The sequence below is a fragment of the Mastigoproctus giganteus genome, chromosome 10, assembly GCF_048544385.1.
Source record: "Mastigoproctus giganteus isolate SK-2022 chromosome 10, ASM4854438v1, whole genome shotgun sequence".
Lineage (NCBI taxonomy): Eukaryota > Metazoa > Arthropoda > Arachnida > Uropygi > Thelyphonidae > Mastigoproctus > Mastigoproctus giganteus.
This window is the reverse complement of record NC_143584.1, coordinates 203,818,085-203,838,739: the sequence shown is the minus strand read 5'-3', so window position 1 is coordinate 203,838,739 and position 20,655 is coordinate 203,818,085. Positions and strand designations below refer to the sequence as shown.

Below are 20,655 nucleotides of genomic sequence, written 5' to 3'. Positions count from 1 at the left end.
GCAATAACCCTTCCCTTTACCCCTGATGGGTATTACTTCTTTGATCACAGTGTGCTGAAGTGGGATTTGAGTAAATCCCACTTCAGCACACTGTGATCACTGCCACCTAGTGGTTCCTTTATCTGCAGATTCTTAATGCATGAAGAATCACTACTGATAATCAAATCAAGAGTATTACTCCCTCTAGTTGCCTCCCGAACATGCTGATGTAGAAAACAATTATCCAATAAATCCACAAAAGCCTTGCTAGTGTGTGAGTGACCAACCCCCAAATTCCAGTCAATATCTGGGAAATTAAAATCCCCCTATTATAAGACTCTGATTTACTGGCCTACTCTATTTCCCTGTACAGTTTCTTATTATACTCATCAGAGTCATTAGGCCTATAGCACATTCCTACTCTCAATTTTGATCTCCCAATGCTTACGTCACACCAAACAGACTCGACACTGCACCGTCCAGCGATATCGACTGACTTCACTTCCTTGGATTTTATGTATTTCTTAACTAATAACATAACCCCTCCTCTCTTCCTATCCTGTCTATCCTTTCTGTAGACGTACCCCTCAAATTCCAGTTCTGCATTCCTTATATCTGTGTGACACCACGTCTCTGATATCCCAACAATATCTGCCTTTGATGCTTTGAGCAATACCTCAAATTTATTTACCAAACTCCTAGCATTGGTGTACATGCAAGTATACATGCACCTGTTCCTATTCTTACCTACCCTAACACAACCCATGTGTTTACTTGTACCGCAATGACTCCCAGCAGTCTCTGAAATATCCTGCATGTTGTTTTCCAGGCTTCTGCTCTTTCCAATAGAAGCAATGCAAGAATCACTTTCACCTCTGCCAGTGGCTACTGTTAATCTATTAGTCCTTGTATTCCCCCAAGCTAGCAGTTTTCCAATCCACCTAACACTGCCTCGACAGGATCAGAAAATATTCTTGCACCCTTTCTATTTAAGTGTATCGCATCCCTGTAGAAGCAGTCTCTCCTGTTAACAAGTACAGACCAGGCTGAAAAAAATTCTACCCCTTGAGCCTTGCACAGTCTTTCCAGGGCCGAATTGATCGACAAGGCTCTCATCATATACTCCTTCCTATCGTGTCTGGGCAGAATTGCAGACACTTTGAAATTCAACCCTAATTCACTGCTTTTTTCCAACAGTGACCTGTACTTGTTAAGTAATTCTGCCGGTCTCCTACTCTTAATATCATTAGTGCCAACGTGTACAACTATATCACCTTTTGTGTCCTTAAAAGATGATATCCGCTCTACAACCTCATCAACCTTTGCCCCTGGCAGACATACCCTGTTCCTGTTCCACCTATCCTTTTTACAAAACATGTTCCCCGTTTCCCTGACAATAGAGTCACCAACAACTACTTTTGTTTAACATTTGTCAATGTTAAACTTCAGTTGCCACTTTTTAGCCCATTTGCCCAACTTATCTAGATCCAGTTGGAGTAGCATACTGTCTTTACTGTTGTTAACAACCCTGCCAACCTTTGTATCATCTGCAAACTTGGACATTAAACCTGATATACCTTCATCAATATCATTGATGAATACACAAAACAACAATGGGCCCAGCACTAAACCCTGGGGAAATCCACTAATGTTTGATCACAAAGAGCAGTGTCCATTGATTACCACTCTCTGTTGTCTCCAACTGAACCATCCATTTATCCATTGTAGCAACTTACCCTTAATGCTGTACCTCTCCAATTTGTACAGCAGTCTTGCCTGTGCAACAGTATCAAAAGCTTTCCTGAAATCCAAGTATATGATATCAAAATTATTTTTTGACATTCAGTTCCTTTGTGACGACGTCATAGTATCCAATAAAATTGGTCAGACAAGACCTCCCTTTAATAAACCCATGCTGTGTCTTAACTATTACTGCAGTTTTGTATAGATGATCCTGCAATGCTTCTTTAACCAGTGACTTCATTATTTTCCCCAGAACACAAGTTAAACTAACAAGGCTGTAGTTACTTGTTTCACCTTTTGGATCTCCTTTGTGAATTGGTGATACATTTGCACACCTCCAATCCATGGGGACCTCCCCTGAGTCCAAGGAAGCTCCTATAATTATGGTTAAGGGTTTGCTTACTTCTTTTGCTGCCTCCTTTAATATAACTGGATAGATCCCACCACCCCAGGTGCCTTCCTTATGTTTAATTTCAACAATTTGTTCTCCACTTTGCTCTCAGTTATTACAAAATCAATTAGATCCCTGTTAGAGTTTGATAAACTTCTGGCATTCCTCTCATTGAATAACTCGTGTGAATGTAGATGCAAAGTACTTATTCAGTTTATCAGCTACCTGAGCATGATCATCAATAGTCAACCCATCTATGTTAAGTGGTCCAACTGATTCATCCCTTTCTTTCTAGAGTTTACATAAGTAAAGACCTCTTTGCTATTTTTCTTTTTTGCATCCTTTGCCGAAGATTTCTCATTATCTGCCTTCGCTTGCCTAACTTCCTTTGTGACTTGATTACTGACAAGTTTATATCTGCCATAGGCTTCTTTGTCACCTGATAATTTATATGCATCCCATACATTTTTCTTCTCTGCCACGAGCCTCATTTATTCATCTGGCATCCATTAAGACCTGAACCTTAACAGTATTTCTTAATTGGAATGAAAAGCTTAGTAGCCTCCAAGATTAAGTCCCCAAAGGCTTCCCATATAGAATTCAGTGTTGGTAACATCATCAGTTGATCCCACTGTACAGAATTTAAAAACTGTCTGAGACCCCTGTGGTCACCTTTACGAATGCAAAAGCCCTTCCCTTTAGCCTTGATGGTAGTTACATCTTTAAGTAATTTTCATATCAGTACATTGTGATCACTGTCACTCTTTATCAAGTTCTAACAGGGAGCTGAATGATTTTGTATAACTGAGATTAAAGTGGAATTGAAATTGTTAATTTTGATATTGTATACTTCAATTTCAGGAAAGCTTTTGATTCTGTTGCACATGGAAGACAGCTGTACAAATTAGAGAAGTGTGGCATTAAGGGAAAGTTGCTGCTATGGATGAAGGGATAGTTGAGTGGGAGAAAGCAGAGTGGTAATCAGTGGACAATGCTGTTCATGGACTAAGGTTATTAGTGGAATTCCTGATGGTTTGGTTTTGGGCCCATTGCTGTTTTCTATATTTATCAATGATAATGATGAAGGTATATCAGGCTTTATGTCCAATTTTTTGCAGATGATACAATGGTTAGCACATTTGTGAATGACAGTAATGGTGGTATGCTTCTGCAACAGGATCTAAAAAAGTTAGGCAGGTAGATAGGCTTAGAAAAGGCAACTGAAGTTTAACATTGACTAATGCAAAATACTGCATGTGGGTAGCAGCTATCCCAGAGTAACGTACCGATGGCCTGGTGGTACTTGTTCAGTCAGATATGATGTTCTCTGAGCAATGCAGACAGGCTGCCAGAGCAGGTCATGGGGTCTTGTCAATGATATATAGGAATTTTGCTAGCAGAGATGAGGAGGTGATTATCCCTTTGTGTAAGGCAATGGTCAGGCCATACCTTGAGTCTGGAGCCCTCATTTTAGGAAGGATGTAGAGCTGCTGGAATGAGTACGAACAAGTGCAACAAGATTGGTGAGGGGAACAAAGGGTTCTCTTACCAAGCAAGGGTTCAGTTTTGCAAATTGCAGCATCTGGAGGTGATCTGATTGAGCTTTATAAAGCTTTAATGGTTTGAGCAACGTCAGCGTTGATGTAATTCTTTTCTTAGATTATGCACTTGAAAGGGTCTAAATTCAAATTGAATAAAGACTGTTGTAGATTTGATGTGTAGAAATTTGCTTTTTGTAGTTAGTTGTTTGATACTAAACCCTCATATTGTACTTACACAATAAACAGATACAGAATGCACATTCTCCTTTCCAGTGATGCTTTTAAATAATGACATCTAAATTGCTGATTTGACATTTCAAATTCTAAAAGTTAATGTCAATTGGACAAAATTAATTAATAAAACTAATCTAATTGGTATCATTTATTTATTATTCAAAATGTTTTTATAATAATTTCTGAAGTAAAAGCATCTTATCATATTTCTTATTGCGATTTAATTTTTTCACTGTTTAGTCTATGGCTGGATGATGGCCCTGGCTATGCCATGTTTTTATTAAGACTTTTAATTATTAATTAAGTGTTGTAATTGGTGAACATCAATAGATGAATCACAAAGTCAAGCTGTACATCAAACTTAATTCTCCTGCAACACAATGTATCAAAGGCATTAGTAATAATAAATAATTTTTTTTTGTTTGTTTGTTTCAAATATATGATTTTTTATTTCTTTAACTTCTGGAATGCTGTTCTGGCATTTTCTGTCAGTAAAAAAGCCCTGGTCTTTACTCATGCAGATCATAACATAGTTTGTGACTACTTCCTGTGATAACACCTTCCAGCATACCACAGAGCCTGTTATAAAGCAAAGATTATGAATAAATTGTTTGCAGCAGGGATAAAATAACATTTTATTACACATATTCTGTGAAAGGCATTGTGTGGAAATGAATAATTAAATTTTTAAACAGAAAGCAGTATCAATTATTTTCCCCCACTCAGTTTAGTGCTGAATGTGTTAGAACACAGTATCCCTTAGATGCAACTTTTTCTGACTTATCAGAAAAGCTGTATCTAATAAGGGATAGTGTGTTTTTACTTTTCATGAGTGGATAGAATTCTGGACCATATGCATACCAACTGGTGGAAGGAATTTTTTAGAGAAATTTGGATGTTTGAAATGTGAAAAATTCCCTATTTTGACTATATGGTTGAACGGTAGATTGGTTTATTGTTCAAAATTAAATAAAGATTTTGTTTAAAAAGTTACTTTTTTTAATTAAAAAAATATTATTTTCTAAATATTTCTTAAAAATATTTAAAATCATTAAAATAAATTGTAATTACTTATTGTTTGATTTGGTTTTATCAGCTTCCGAATCCAAATTGCAGAGAATTGATCCAATTTCAGCTTGTGTAAGCCCACATCATCTTGACGCTTTTTAAAAGGGTCCATCACAATTTTTAAAACTATTATTCAGGGCCACCATGTGCCTTCTGAGGCACCATTATGCAAGATCCTGTTGGTAGTCCCCCCCCCACATAAAACACAAAAGGCATTAGAACCTACAGTACTTAGTACTATGTGTGGGTTGAAGTTTGAGATCAAGAAGATACTTGTTAACATTAGACTCAAATTTCTGTAGGTTGCAGTTTTCAGGAAATGTGTGAAGGGTGGTTGTTCCAGAAAACAGAAATTGAAAGGATAAATGAGGAAGATGAAAAGTTGGTTCTCTGAGTTTGTAGTCAGATAGTAAAATGATGCTGACTGGTTGTGGCACATGTTTGGATTGGATTGGCAGAGAGAGCAGGAATTGAGGCCAATTGTGCAAGATCTTGCACAATTGGCCTCAATGGAAATATCTGTAATGGAAGCACCCATGGAAGTATCTGTAGGAAAGGCATGCAGCAGAAATATAGTGTCTATGAGATAGACAGTGGAGAGACTTTGTAAGATATGGGTCATTAGTTAACCTAGCTGCCCCCTCCCCCCCACACACACACTTTGAATGGAGTCAAGAAGCTTGAGAGTGGTTATGGGTACACTGTTCCAGATGTGGGAACAATATTCCATGTTCCCACATCTGGGATTTGTACAGCGTAAGTATTGTTTAGAAGAAAAGTAATGTTCGGAGAGAAAGAGAAAACCCAGTTTTTTGGATGCAGAGGAAGCAATATTTGAGATATTCTTATGCCAGGAGAGATTAGAAGTCAGGGTAATACCTAATAGGGATATATCATCGTGTCTAGCAATCTGAGTGTCATCAAAGATAAGCATAGGAGCAGACTAATTTTTTGCAAGATATAAGGCAGGACTGAGTTTTAGAATTATTGAAATAACTAAGTTATCTTTGTCCTACTGTATTATTACCTGAAGATCAGCATTTAAAAAAATTGGTAGTAAATATTCTAGAAGTTGAAGCTGTTTGTACAGGGAAAGGTTTCTCAAACTGGAAGGTGGAATGCAATGTGCTATCATCAGCAAAACTATGAGCGGGGTTTCCAGTCAATGGAAGAAAGTGATTAATATAAAAGAGGAGAAGAGTGGGAGAAAGAACTGAACTTTGGGGAACACCAGCATTAGTGAAGCTTTGCTCTGGAGACTAAACTTGGGTTTTGCTACTTCGATCATCCAGTAAGCAGAATGGTGCTATTGCATCTGTTGATGAGGGTTATCTACCAACTAGTATTGCATGGTTCACAGGGGGCAACATTCCTCTGTGTGGTGTTCAGGGAAACGGGGAACATGCTTTGTAAAAAGGATAGGTGGAATAGGACCAGGGTATGTCTGCCAGGGGCAAAGGTTGATGACGTTGTAGAGCGGATATCATCTTTTAAGGGCACAAAAGGTGATATAGTTGTACACGTTGGCACTAATGATATTAAGAGTAGGAGACCGGCGGAATTACTTAGCAAGTACAGGTCACTGTTGAAAAAAAGCCGTGAATTAGGGTTGAATTTGAAAGTGTCTGCAATTCTGCCCAGACACGATAGGAGGGAGTATATGATGAGAGCCTTGTCGATCAATTCGGCCCTGGAGGGATTGTGCAAGGCTCAAGGGGTAGAATTTTTTTCAGCCTGGACTGTACTTGTTAACAGGAGAGATTGCTTCTACAGGGATGGGATACACTTAAATAGAAAGGGTGCAAGAATTTTTGCTGATGCTGTCGAGGCAGTGTTAGGTGGGTCGGAAAACTGCTAGTTGGGGGGGGATACAAGGACTAATAGATTAACAGTAGCCACTGGCAGAGGTGGAAGTGATTCTTGCACTGCTTCTATTGAAATGAGCAGAAGCCTGAAAAACAAGATGCAGGATATTTCAGAGACTGCTGGGAGTCATTGCGGTACAAGTAAACACATGGGTTGTGTTAGGGTAGCTAAGAATAGAAACAGGTGCATGTATACCTGCGTGTACACCAATGCTAGGAGTTTGGTAAATAAATTTGATGAATTTGAGGTATTGCTCAAAACATCAAAGGCAGATATTGTTGGGATATCAGAGACGTGGTGTCACACAGATATAAGTAATGCGGAACTGGAATTTGGGGAATACAATGTGTATAGAAAGGATAGACAGGACAGGACAGGAGGGGAGGAGGGGTTATGCTATTAATTAAGAAACACATAAAGTCCAAGGAAGTGAAGCCAGTTGACATCGATGGACAGGGCAGTGTCGAGTCAGTTTGGTGTGACATAAGCATAGGGAAATCAAAATTGAGAGTAGGAGTGTGCTATAGGCCTAATGACTCTGATGAGTATAATAAGATATTGTACAAGGAAATAGAGTGGGCCAGTAAATCAGAGAGTCTTATAATGGGGGATTTTAATTTCCCAGATATTGACTGGAATTTGTGGGTTGGTCACTCGCACACTAGCAAGGCTTTTGTGGATTTATTGGACGATTGTTTTCTACATCATCATGTTCGTGAGGCAACAAGAGGGAGCAATACTCTTGATCTGATTATCAGTAGTGATTCTTCATGCATTAAGAATCTGCAGGTAAATGAACCACTAGGTGGCAGTGATCACAGTGTGTTGAAGTGGGATTTACTCAAGGAGGTAACTACCATCAGAGGTAAAGGGAAGGGTTTTTGTTTTCGTAAAGGCGACTATGATGGTCTGAGACAGTATTTAAATTCTATACAGTGGGACCAACTGATGATGTTACCAACAGCAAACTTAAAATGGGAGGCATTCAAGGAACTAATCTTGGAGGCTACCAGGCTTTACATACCAACTAAGAAATATTGTTCAAGGTTTAGGCCTAAATGGTTGTCAGATGAACTAATGAGACATGTGGCAGAGAAGAAAAATGCATGGGATACATACAAATTAATGGGTGACATGGAAGCCTATGATAGATGTAGGATAGATGTGCGGAAATTTGCCTTTAGCCAGCGGGTGGTTGGTGGGTGGAACAGACTTCCATCCCTTGTCGTGGAAGTTGATAGCCTAAATAAGTTTAAGGCTCAGCTGGACAGGTATTTCGAACGAACAGAGGGGTGAAGTGGAAGTGGTTATTTTTATTTATTTATGTTACTTTTTTTTTTTTTTTTTTTTGGCTGATGCTGCATAAGCTTGCTTTCTTGCATCAAATGCCTCTACTAATGCTAATGCTAATATAAGTTGGTCTGTAACCAAGTCACAAAGGAGATTAGGCAGGCAAAGGCAGACTACGAAAAATCCTTGGCAAAGGATGCAAAGAAAAACAGAAAAGAGTTCTTTACATATTTAAACTCAAGAAGGAAAGGGATGAATCAGATTGGTCCACTGGATATGGTTCAACAGTTGAGGATCCTGCTCAGGTGGCTAACAATTTAAACGAGTATTTTGCATCTACATTCACGCATGAGGAGTTATTCAGGAAGGAGAATGATGTAGGTAAAGTAAACATTGGCAGTGAGCTGGATGATTTTGTAATAACTGAGAGGAAAGTGGAGGAGAGATTGTTGAGGATAAACATAAAAAAGGCACCTGGGGTGGATGGGATCTATCCAGTTATATTAAAGGAGGCAGCAAAGGAAGTAAGCAAGCCCCTAGCCATAATTATGAGAGCTTCTTTGGACTCAGGAGAGGTACCCATAGACTGGAGATGTGCAAATGTAACCCCAATTCACAAAGGAGGATCAAAGGCTGACACAAGTAATTATAGACCTGTTAGTTTAACTTCTGTTGCAGGTAAATTAATGGAGGCACTGGTTAAAGAAGCACTGCAGGATCATCTAGACAAGAATTCAGTTATAGCTCAGACGCAGCATGGTTTTGTTAAGGGCAGGTCTTGCCTGACCAATTTGATTGGATACTATGATGTAGTCACAAAAGAACTGGATGCAGGGAATAACTTTGATATTATATATTTGGATCTTAGAAAGGCTTTTGATACTGTTGCACATGGAAGACTGCTGCACAAATTGGAGCAGTGTGGCATTGGAGGCAAATTGCTGCTATGGATAAGGGGATGGTTGAGTGGCAGAAGACAGAGAGTGGTAATCAATGGACACTGCTCAACGTGGACTAATGTTATTAGTGGAGTTCCTCAGGGTTCAGTGTTGGGTCCGTTGTTGTTTTCGGTGTTTATGAATGATATTGATGATGGGATATCAAGTTTAATGTCCAAGTTTGCAGATGATACAAAGGTTGGCAGGGTTGTTAAGGACACTACTGACGCTATGCTGCTGCAACAGGATCTGGAAAGGTTGAACACATGGGCTGAGAGGTGGCAAATGAAGTTTAACATTGACAAATGTAAAGTACTACATATGGGAAACAGTAACCCCAGAGCAACGTATCAACTCTGCGGTACTACACTGACAGTGGTGGAGAATGAAAAGGACCTGGGGATAATTGTGCAGGCAGATATGAAGTTCTCTGAGCAGTGCAGACGAGCTGCAAGAGTAGCTCATGGTGTCTTGTCAATGATAAAGAGGAATTTTTCTAGCAGGGATAAGGAGGTGATTATTCCCTTGTATAAGGCAATGGTTAGACCACATCTTGAGTACTGTATACAGGTCTGGAGGCCTCATTTCAGGAAGGATGTGGAGCTGCTGGAACGGGTACAGAGAAGGGCAACAAGATGAGTGAATGGAACAAAGGGTTGCTCTTACGAAGAAAGGCTTAAGTTTTGCAAATTACAGAGTCTGGAGACTAGGCACCGGAGAGGTGATCTGATAGAGGTGTATAAGGCTTTGAATGGTTTGAGCATGCTCAATGCCAATGGGATTCTTCATCTTGCTCAGAATAATCAGCTCAGAGGGCATAAATTCAAATTGAGGAAGGACGGATGTCGGATAGATGTGCGGAAATTTGCCTTTGGCCAGCGGGTGGTTGGTTGGTGGAACCGACTTCCATCACTTGTTGTTGAAGTTGATAGCCTAAACAAATTTAAAGCTCAACTGGACAGGTATTTCGAACGAACGGAGGGGTGAAATGGGAGTGGTGTGTGTTTTTTTTTTTTTTTTTGGCTGATGCTGAATAAGCTTGCTTTCTTGCATCATATGCCTCTACTAATGCTAATGCTAACATCACACCTTGACTCCTGCTTATGTTGGTTTACACCCGGGTGTCCCCTCCAGTATACTGGGTTCCATATTCCAGGAAGGACTTGCACTGGGGGTTTTACCCAGTGTTACTAACAGTACCACCATCATGAAGGTTGAAGCAAAAGATTTGATTGTTACAGAACAGCTAGACTTTGCTGAAATTCTATTCACATGGTTGAAGTGTCACCTGAATATCAGTTCCATCAGCATTTCAGATATTCATATAGCAAGCTGTACTTGTCATACCTGAGAGAATATCTGTGACAGACCTCACAAATCTGTATTGGGCAGATAGGACAGCAGGCGAAGAGTTTTTATGCCTTTAGTTAAGAAGCATTTTAAATCAAAAGAAGTGCATCTTGTCAACATGCTTGCCAGTGCAATGTCGAGGCAGTTTGGTGTGACATAAGCACTGAGAAAATGAAAATGAGAGCAGCAGTGTGTTATAGGCCTAATCTAATGACTGTGATAAGTATTACAAAAAAGTATACAGAGAAATAGAGTTGGCCAGTAAATCAGAATGTCTTATAATTGGGGCATTTTAACTTTCCAGCTATTGACAAACTGAGAGGAAAGTGGAAGAGAAATTGTTGAAGCTTAGCTTAAAAAAGGCCCCTAGGGCAGATGGGATATATGCATTTATATTAAGGAAGGTAGCCAAAGAGATGAGCAAACCTGTAGCTATAATTACAAGAGCATTTTTCGATTTGTGGGAGGTTCCTATGCTCTGGAGATGTGCAAATGTATCTCCAATTCACAAAGGGGGATAAAAAAGTGACGTGAGTAATTACAGACCTGTTAGTTTAACTTTTGTTCCAGGGAAAATAATGGTCTTCCTTAATCACTGGTTAAGGAAGTAATACGGGACCATTCCTACGTAGGAATGCAATTATAATGCAGTCACAGTTATGGATTTTTTAAGGGACAGTTTTGTCTGATCAGTCTCATTGGAGTAATAAAGTAATATTGCAGTAATAAAGGAAGTGGATGCAAAAAATAATTTTGATATATGTAATTCTACAGATTCCTGTTTTAATTTAGAATAAGTTTTAAGATTTTTTCCTGGTTTTCTTGTTAAAGAATATGTGTGTCTAACTTTTTTTTTGTTTTTCCCCCCTTAGATTTGGCTTAAGTAATAGATTTGATACAGAATTCCCATCAGCTCTTCTAGCAAAAGTGAGTAAAATTTTTGTAATATAGTATAAATAAAATAAAATGCCTGACACTATTTGCTGACTAAATTTATTTATTACTTGTAACAAAAATCCTGAATTCTCTTGCTTAAGACCTTTTATATCTAAATAATGGTGTTTTAAACAATTTTTGTCTGAATTTTGTCTTTTAAAAGTTTTTAAATATTTTATTACCTAGAAGGGCTTTAGATGTCATGCAGATCTGATGAGTTATGAGTTGAATAAAATAAAGCTACTTTATTTCCAAGCTAAAGACAAACTAAAATTGTACTTACTTAAAATAATGTTTTAGTGTTTGATTGAATTTTCTTTACTGCTTCCAAAAGCTATTTCCTAGTATTGCTGTTTAGCTATTCCTTTCTCCAAGGAGAATGCTTTTTTCCATCTGAGGATTTGGACACTTTGCAAGGAAATCTGCACGTGTTCAATTGCTACAGGAATTGTAGGTGTTGACCATAGGTAGTGGAAATGTTGTTCTTCCTGTCTTCTAAGATTTTAGAGAGGTGGAAGTGGTGTAACATGTTTGCTTTTTTAAAAAGTAAGTAGCTTATCTCTTTAGATGCATTTAACAAGGTTCGTGAAAGTGGTGTAGCATGAATAGAATGGGAAAGTCAGCTAATAATTAGAACTTTTGTTTTATGTGCATTTAATAAAGAAATACAATTTTCATTGGATTATTTCTAAAAATTTTACCTTATGTTCACTGACAGCTTTCTGCTTTATCATTAGTAAGAGTGAAACACATGCTTCAACTGGATATTAGTATTAGCTATATAGTACAAGGAAGAACTAGGCTTTTGCTGCACAAGCCAAAAAATTAATTAAAAAATAATCATAATAAACTAACTTTGACTCTTTCTCTCTCTCTCTCTCTCTCTCTCTCTCTCTCTCTCTCTCTCTCTCTCTCTCTCTCTCCTCACATAGATCCAGCTAACCATTGGACTTTAACCACCCATGGATCAACATATACCAGTAATTAAAAACTTCTTGCGATCCAGTCTAAACCTCTTTCTCTGTGTAATTTGAATTTATCACCCTTAGTTCTGGAATCATAACAGTGAAGATTTTGCCCTCACTTATTTTACTTTCACTTCTTAGAGCCTTGTATACTTCAATCAGATCCCCTCTAAGGTGCCTAGTTTTAAAGCTCTGTAGTAGTAGCTGTTTGAAGTCTTTCCTCATATGGACATCCTTTTTAGTGATCTTACTAAATGGATTGCCCGTCTTTGGGACCCTTTTAAGAAGCTTCATGTCTTTTTTTAGGTGCAGTCTCTTTATTTGAACACAGTATTCTAAGTATAGTCTTACAATTGCCTCATGCAGTGGGATTATGACTTCCTTATCTCTGCTAAGCAAATGCTTGAAAAATCATTGATAGAACCTTGGCCTTCCTTTCCATCTCTACACTGCTTGGAGAACTTTGACTGTGTCATAACTCCCAATTCCCTTTCCTCCTTTATTTATTTATTTTTTTTGTAATTCAACCCATCAAGTGTGTAAATTATTTTGGAGGTACTTGGACTGTTTTGGAAGAATAAGAATGTATTATACAAGATGTGGCTATTAAATAATGAGACTGTTGCAATAAAATAAATATAATGAAATAGTTTGTAACTTACCAGTTATCCTCTTCAAAACAGTTGCCTTCGGCCTGCACATACTGTCCCATATGTTTCTTCCAAGCACAGAAATATTTCTGGAAGCCATCTTCTGTAAGCCATTTTAACATTTTGGTCAATTTTTCTGAATGTCTTCAGTAGGCTTAAAATTGGGTACCCTTAAGTACAGTTTTCAGTTTAGGGAAGAGAAAAAAGTCACAAGTGGCTTAGGTCTGGCAAGTAGGGTGCATGTATACACACAGGTATTTGTTTTTTTGGTCAGAAACTGGCAAACAGTGCATTGTGCGCTGGAGCATTGTCTTAATGGAATATCTGACCATGCTTCCACAATTTAGGTCTCTTCCTCTGAATTTTTTCATGCAGCCTTGTGAGAACTTTGATGTAGTATGTTTTATTGATACACTCTAATTTGGTGGGACATATTCAGTCATAATAATTCCTTTAATATCAAAGAAAGAAAGAAGCATGGTTTTCACTTTTGATTTTGACATTCTTCTTTGTTTGGTTTGGCGATTGTTTTGTCTTCCATTGCATTGACTGTCTTTTAGTTCCTGGGTATACCGGAACAGCAATTTCCACCCTTAAAGTCTGAAGTCTTCTCATTCTTTGAACTTCATTCAGAATTTTTGGTACCATCTTGATACACACTTTTCTCATGCCTAAATTTTCAGTTAATTTGTCTAACTTTCTTTGTCCATATTGAGTTCTGATGCAACCATTCTAATGTTTAAACAACGATCACTTCTAATCAGTGTCCTTACCCATTTTCATCACATTTTCATCAGTTTTCATGGATATTGGATAGCCTGGTCATGGGGTTGCTCTTACGAAGAAAGGCTTAAGTTTTGCAAATTAGTGTCTGGAAACTAGGCACTGGCGAGGTGATCTGATAGAGGTGTATAAAGCCTTGAATGGTTTGAGCATGCTCAGTGCTGATGGGATTCTTCCTCTTGCTCAGAATAATCACCTGAGAGGGCATAAATTCAAATTGAGGAAAGACAGATGTAGGATAGATGTGCGGAAATTTGCCTTTAGCCAGCAGGTAGTTGGTTGGTGGAACAGACTTCCATCCCTTGTTGTGAAAGTTGATAGCCTAAATAAATTTAAGGCTCAGCTGGACAGGTATTTCGAACGAACGAAGGGGTGAAGTGGAAGGTTTTTTTTTTTTTTTTTTTCGGCTGATGCTACATAAGCTTGCTTTCTTGTATCATATGTCTCTACTAATGCTAATGCTAACATTCTCGCTTCTGTCTAAAAATCTTTTATGCCATTCAAACAAGCTATTGACAGTATCTTTTCCATAAACTTGATATAACAACTCAATTTTCAGTTGTTTTTTTAGTTTTTTTAAAAATTTGAGTTTGATTTGTTCGATTCTTTTTGTATGCATTTTTCCAGCAAACTACAATATCATAAGGTAATGAAACTTGTCTCGCTGCAAAGCAAATGTGTGTGTTGAACATGATTTTTCAGACAACTAGGGAAAGGTTCGATGTCCACTCCTGCACCTTTGTTTCAGGCGCTTGGTGTGTAGTGGTGGCTGCATGTACGGTCTCATTATTTGATAGCCACACCTTGTAAATGCTAATTAAGAACATGGAAATATTCTGGTCTATCCATAGAAAAGGCATGATGCTTAGTCTTTTTTTGATGCAGAGGAAGCATTTGTGATATGCTTACACCGGGAAGAAGTCGGGGTTACCCCATTGAAGATCAGCATGGGTTCAGCAGAACTTTATTTTTGTTATAATATAAAAGACCTGACTGTGTTTTAGGACTGAATTTAACTAAGTTTACGTCACTTCCCTGAAGAATTACTTGGAGAAAGAATTTAAGGAACTATTGGTGGTTATTTGAGAAGTTGCAGCTGTTTGTGCAGAGCAGGGTTTGGCAAACTGGAAAGGGGAATGTAGCATACTGTCATCAAAACTAAATATGTCTGGTCAGTGGAAAAGGTCAGTAATACACTGGAGTGAAACAGCAGGTGAAGGTGAAAAACCCTTGGGAAACTCTGGAATCATTTGAAAAGTTAGAAAATAGGGAGTTACAACAATTGTATGCAGCAAGTGGTAAGGAGAGGAAACTGGTATCTAATTGCAAAAATTGAGAGGCAGACTATAAGATGGAAGCTTTGTAAAAGCACATGTATGCCAAAAACAAAAACGTTGAGAGTTAAAGCCACAAATTCTTCAGACTTTTTCATGGATTTTGTCACCAGGTGAATAACATAATCCAAGCCACTGCTAGTGTGTTGATACTGGCCGAATTCGTACTAATAATTGTTAATTATTTTGTGGTTAGTCGATTTCTCTGTACTGTGGAAAGGGTTAAGGCATGTGTGGGGTCTATTTAAAATTGTATCTGGATTATGCTCATTGTTCAAGATTGAAACAGCAGAGTGCAGTGTCAAAACATAACACGTTTAGACATGTCTAATCTTTACTTCTTTGTAGTCAGTTATGCACTCATGACATTGTTATTGTCAGCTGATAATGAAGAAGTGTTCTAACATCTCATTGCATTTTAAATTTTAAAATGATAATTGGATGGGAGGGATTTGTCATACTTTTTAGGAACTAGCTGGATAAGAGCAAATTTCCAAGCAGAAAGGAAAACACTTTCGGAATAAGAAAGTGAAAAAAGGCGACGTAAAACAGGAATAAGTTCAGGTTTTGAGAAAAAGTGGAGAAATACCATCAGAACCTGGAGCTTTCTTAGCATTAAGATTGTTCAAAATCCTTCTGACATTCTTTTGATGGAATACCACAGAAGTCATTAAATGAAGTGTACTGTGAATGGTTGAAGGTGATTTGCCAAGGTCATGAATACACGAGTTGGAAGAAAAATAGGATCAGCTTTATCTTTGGCTGAAATGGCAATAGACCCATCTAATTTTGAAAGAAGTGGGAACAGAAATAGGCAAAAGCTATGCTAATAGCTTTGGCAAGAGACCAGAATTCTCGATTACCATCTGGACAAGAAGCAAGTTTTCTACTCTTAGCCTATTCAAAATTTGGTTTAGACTGATTAATAACTGTTTTACAATTGTTGCGAGCTTTGGTTTTAACAGAAAATAAAGCTGGAGATTTGGATACAAGCCAACTGAGATATGCAACATTCTTCTCTTGAACAGCCTTAGCACATTTATTGGAAAACTAAAGTTTAGATAAAGGACGAGATTTTAACGAGAAGTATGGAATAAAGGATTTCATTCCTACAAGACTGACAATCTGAGCAAACATTGACGTCAGAAGAATTGAAACAGTAATGCAAAAAAGGAAAAGAAGAAAAGAAATCTTGCAGATCATCCCATTTTGCATTCTTGTAATGGCAAACAACACGAGGTTGAGAATGGCCACAAGAGAATGGCTCCGTTGAAGAAGAGGTGCCTAGAAGACCGTTTTACACATTTAGAAGGGTTGTTTGTGAGAAAAATATCAAGCAAGTTGACTGCGTGTTTTAGGATTGTCTGGTTTGGTAGAAAAATGAACAATCTGTGTGAGGTCATTAATAATTGCAAAAGTCTAAGCATCTCAACCAGCTGGGTCTGTGTGACTAGAAAATGGAAGCCAGCTGGATTTGTGAACATTAAAATCACCAAGCAAAATTATCTCACTATTAGGAAAATTGGCTGGAGAAAGTCAAGTTTAAAAGAGAGGACATTAAAGAGTTCCAAGTGATTAGTGGAATTGGGAGAGTGATAGTGGCAACAGATGAATTTGACAGAATGTGGTAGAGAGGTTTTAAGCCAGAGAAGATTGAAAAGAGGTGATTCCAAATTACTAATTCATTGACAGGAAATATCAGAATGAACATATGCGCAAAATACCACTTTTGAAGTGAAAAGAATTGTACAGCAAATAATTCGACCAACTGAGATGAATCAACCGATAACTGGGATTCTGTCAGAAAAAGTATATGGGGTTTGGCAGACTGTAAAAGGAAGTAGACATCATTGAGATTCGAACACGTATATTTGTGAAATGAACGAGGAAGTGTTTGGGAGGTTTAGATATTTTTGCAGATGTTTTTTTCTATTAGTTTGACAATTCATGATGTATTCAGTAGTGAGAAAAGGTGGTGAGGACATGCTGTATGAAGTATTGAAATTTTTGGATATGGCGTATACACGGCAAGAATATACCCAGCTCCTTGACATAATGTGGCCTCGGCAGTGTTCCCCACATACATGCTACTCGGACCCCCCAATCACTATTTGGCAGAGTGGAGGCAGTGAGATTTTACACTAACTGATCTGGAAGCCTCCCAGAGAATTACCAATAGGTTCGGTCCAGTGGATTATCTAGTGGCCAGCCTGTGAACACCATTTCACAGTTGTACCCTCGAAATCTAAGGAAAATTAGATCTCGCCATGATGTCTATCATAACATCAAGAGACAATGATCATACTACATAATGGAAGAGACGGGGGGATTGCTGGAGCTTTGCTCTAGAGACTAAACATGGATTCCACCACTTCAAGCCTCTAATAAGCAAAGTGGTTGTATTGCACTTGTTGATGAGAGTCATCTATTGCCTAGAACCTAGTAACAGAATTGATTTCTGGGGGAGTCCTTTTTGAGATATAAAATTTTTGTCATGTGGAACAAATTTATCTTTTTGCTGTTTTTCGAAAATATCCTTAGGTATCCAAATGGATTAATGTTTAAAATAATTTACTGGTAGAATAATTTTCTTCTTCAGACCTCTAGGAGATTTTGATTTTCCCACAGAATTGCAATTCTGCCTTTACTCTCATGTCCCAGGGTATTTTTTCTTGTATGAATGCTAATGTGTGACTGGACGTTGCTCACCAGTGTATTCCTGTTTCATTTGCATTATAATTTTTTTGCTGGAACAAGATCCTTCTCCTTAACCTTTGCTAATTTGTCACAGAATAATGTTGCTCCCACTTTACCAGCACAAAAGCTTTTCACCTTATATTTCTAACTCCTGTATACTATGCCATCTCTTTAAACCATTCTAACCAATCAGAGAAAATTGAAATGTTCCAGGAATTTCTGATATCTCAAAAAATAGTTTGCCTTATTTATCATTGGCCCAGATACTAGAGTTCCTTCTTTTTGTTGCAGAAACCACTCTATCATTACAGTTTCAAGTTGTTCATTTGTAATGCTTTTTAGTTTTTATTTGTAAAGCTGTGGCAAGTATTTCTCATTTAGACACAAGTTTTAAATTACATCCCATACAATTGGTTGGCCAGTTCCACATTCATCCGTGTGTGATGCAGCATCTTTTTCCTCTTCTTTTAATAATTTACAATTTGGTAAAATGATTATTTTCATTTACTTGATGTTTTTAGAGGTGTGAGAACTGTGAGAAAAATGTTACTGAAAGGCGTATCTTTCCGTAACATACGAATGAGATTTAACAATGTACCCCTAACGAGTCCTGCCAAATGTTTTCAAGAGCTTATGCACACTCAGAAAAAGTAATCCATTTTATAATCTTAAAAATTAGCAAAACAAAATTCAAAATCGTTCACTTTTTGATGTCACTTTTATTTTCAATCTTTGATTAACGCAATTGCGACATCCATTTTTTTTTTTATTAAAAACAGTTTTAATTACTTTTTAAAATATTCCCCCCCTTCTCACCCTGCTGTCATTTTCTAACACCTGCATTTTGGCATAAACAATGTTATTGGCAAGCAAAACTTAACATGCAACTGTGGAAGTAGAAGTAGGGTAGTTTTGAGATAAGGTTGTTATTGTTATTTGGTTTTTTAGGAGCATCAGCAACTAAGGCCATATTGCTCCGGGGATATGGCGGTGGTCATTCCGTGACCTTTCCACATCCTTCGTATTTGGTGGTCACTGGGTCGAACCCCGGTCTAATCAAGGAGTGTGTGCTACGCACTGCTGCTCCTGCCCACCTGGCTACGGAGGCACCTTGAGATAAGGGTACAGCATCCTATGGTCTGAGAAGGGGTACACACTCAATTTCCACTATGTTATGAATTGATTTGCAAAGAGAAATAATATACTCCATTAATTATGATTTTTTTTAATAACTGTTATTAAATATATATATATATATATTTTTTTTTTTTTTTTCCGGGATGACAGTTAAACCAACTCAGTGAATAGTTGAATCCCAGATAATTGGTGTTCTACTGTATATGCAAGTACCACATTTAAAGCAAAAGGAATTGCAGTATTAATAATTAAGACAAGTTATATGACTATTGCAGTTGAGTATATTGACAGGTGAGACTTTTCTTAGAAAAAGTAATCAGACTGTAGCAGATGGAAATGATCATCTCTGAGGTTAGAACTTGGAGATCCCTTCTATTTGCAAAATGAATTATGAAGTTTCTGGAAGATCTTGTTCTTTTTGTAGATAAGTGTTCCATTAGTTCAATTGTTTATAATACATTGATATAGATGAGGTAAAGTTTGGGGATGACATTTTTCTCTGGAAGCAAAACGTGGTTTTGGCCATTTGAAATTGTTCCTTTGTGTATTTGTCCTTTCAAATGCAGATTAAACTCATTTCCCCTATTTATTTGTTGATATACCATACCATGCCTCTCAATTCCAAATAGTTGTTTCATAGTATAAACATGCATGTGTGTGTGTGTGTGTGTGTGTGTTCCTCACCTTATTTAACATACTTGTGGCAATGACATCATTTGGAGTAATCTGAAAAAGTGTGCATCTATTGCACTTTTCATTTAGTTGAAATATGTTGAACAAAATTTGGCATTCATCATCTCTGTTGCTATATGATTGAGCTGTAAAATACTTGGTTCCTTAGGTATAATGCCAATCCTACTCAGAATTTTCTGAGCTCTGACCTACTGTTTTTCTTGCTGATTTATCTTTTTGGCTTGTCCTTCATGACTATAGTGGTATAATATTTGTTTGGAAAGGTCTCAGTTCAGAAGCTGTTAGAGATTGAAGGAATTCTTAAAGGCCTTTTCATCATGTGTGTAGTTAGTTTATTTAAAGTGGAGGTTAGTTGGATTTTCTGATGTGAGTTATTTTGGATTTTTCAAACGATACCATGTGCAGATCAAACTGGTGACACTCATGTACACATACGGAGGATGCGGAAAGGTCAGGGAATGACCACTGCATATCCCGGAGCAATATGGCCTTGGTTGCTAATGCTCCTAAAAACCAAATAACAAACAAACAAACAAACAAACAACTCATGTACACACAATGTGTGATATGACCATAAAAATTCCTAGTACAATAATAACCTTTTGGCTCTTCCTTATTTTTAGAACTTAAGTGACTGCTTTAATTCATAATTTGCATTATAAATTTTATAAATTCAACAGAAATTTATAGGTAATTTTTTTTTAGATTGATTTAAAATGTTTAAATTAACAGCAGCAAGGTTTATCTCATTTTGTATAGGACAAGATACACGAAAGTAAAAATTTGTGCTCTGCACTTTGAAAAGGCATATTATATGGCATTATAATATGGCATATTATAAAGAAATATGGCATTTCTTTCGTAAATTGCAGTGGATGAAATTTATCAATACAAATAAACAGTATTATTCTTTCAAGAAGTACATCACCACTTAATGTGTGGTGCCTTCCCATGTTTGTTTCAATGATTATTGCTATTTTGCTGCAGCACTTGATAATTAAGATACCAAACTGGTGAACAGATTTCCCAGTTAAAAAAATGAATAGTGCTAATTAGCTTT

At 37.4% G+C, this 20,655-nt stretch overlaps 1 protein-coding gene across 1 annotated transcript in view; it reads left to right on the top strand.

Annotated features, from left to right (window-relative positions):
- The window catches only part of LOC150079794 (cysteine-rich hydrophobic domain-containing protein 2), a 67,929-nt gene that overhangs the window by 25,067 nt on the left and 22,207 nt on the right, over positions 1-20,655 (top strand). The window contains exon 2 of the mRNA XM_090382215.1: positions 11,273-11,327. Coding sequence (XP_090238341.1) covers positions 11,273-11,327 — 55 coding nt within the window. The remainder of the gene's footprint in view (positions 1-11,272; positions 11,328-20,655) is intronic.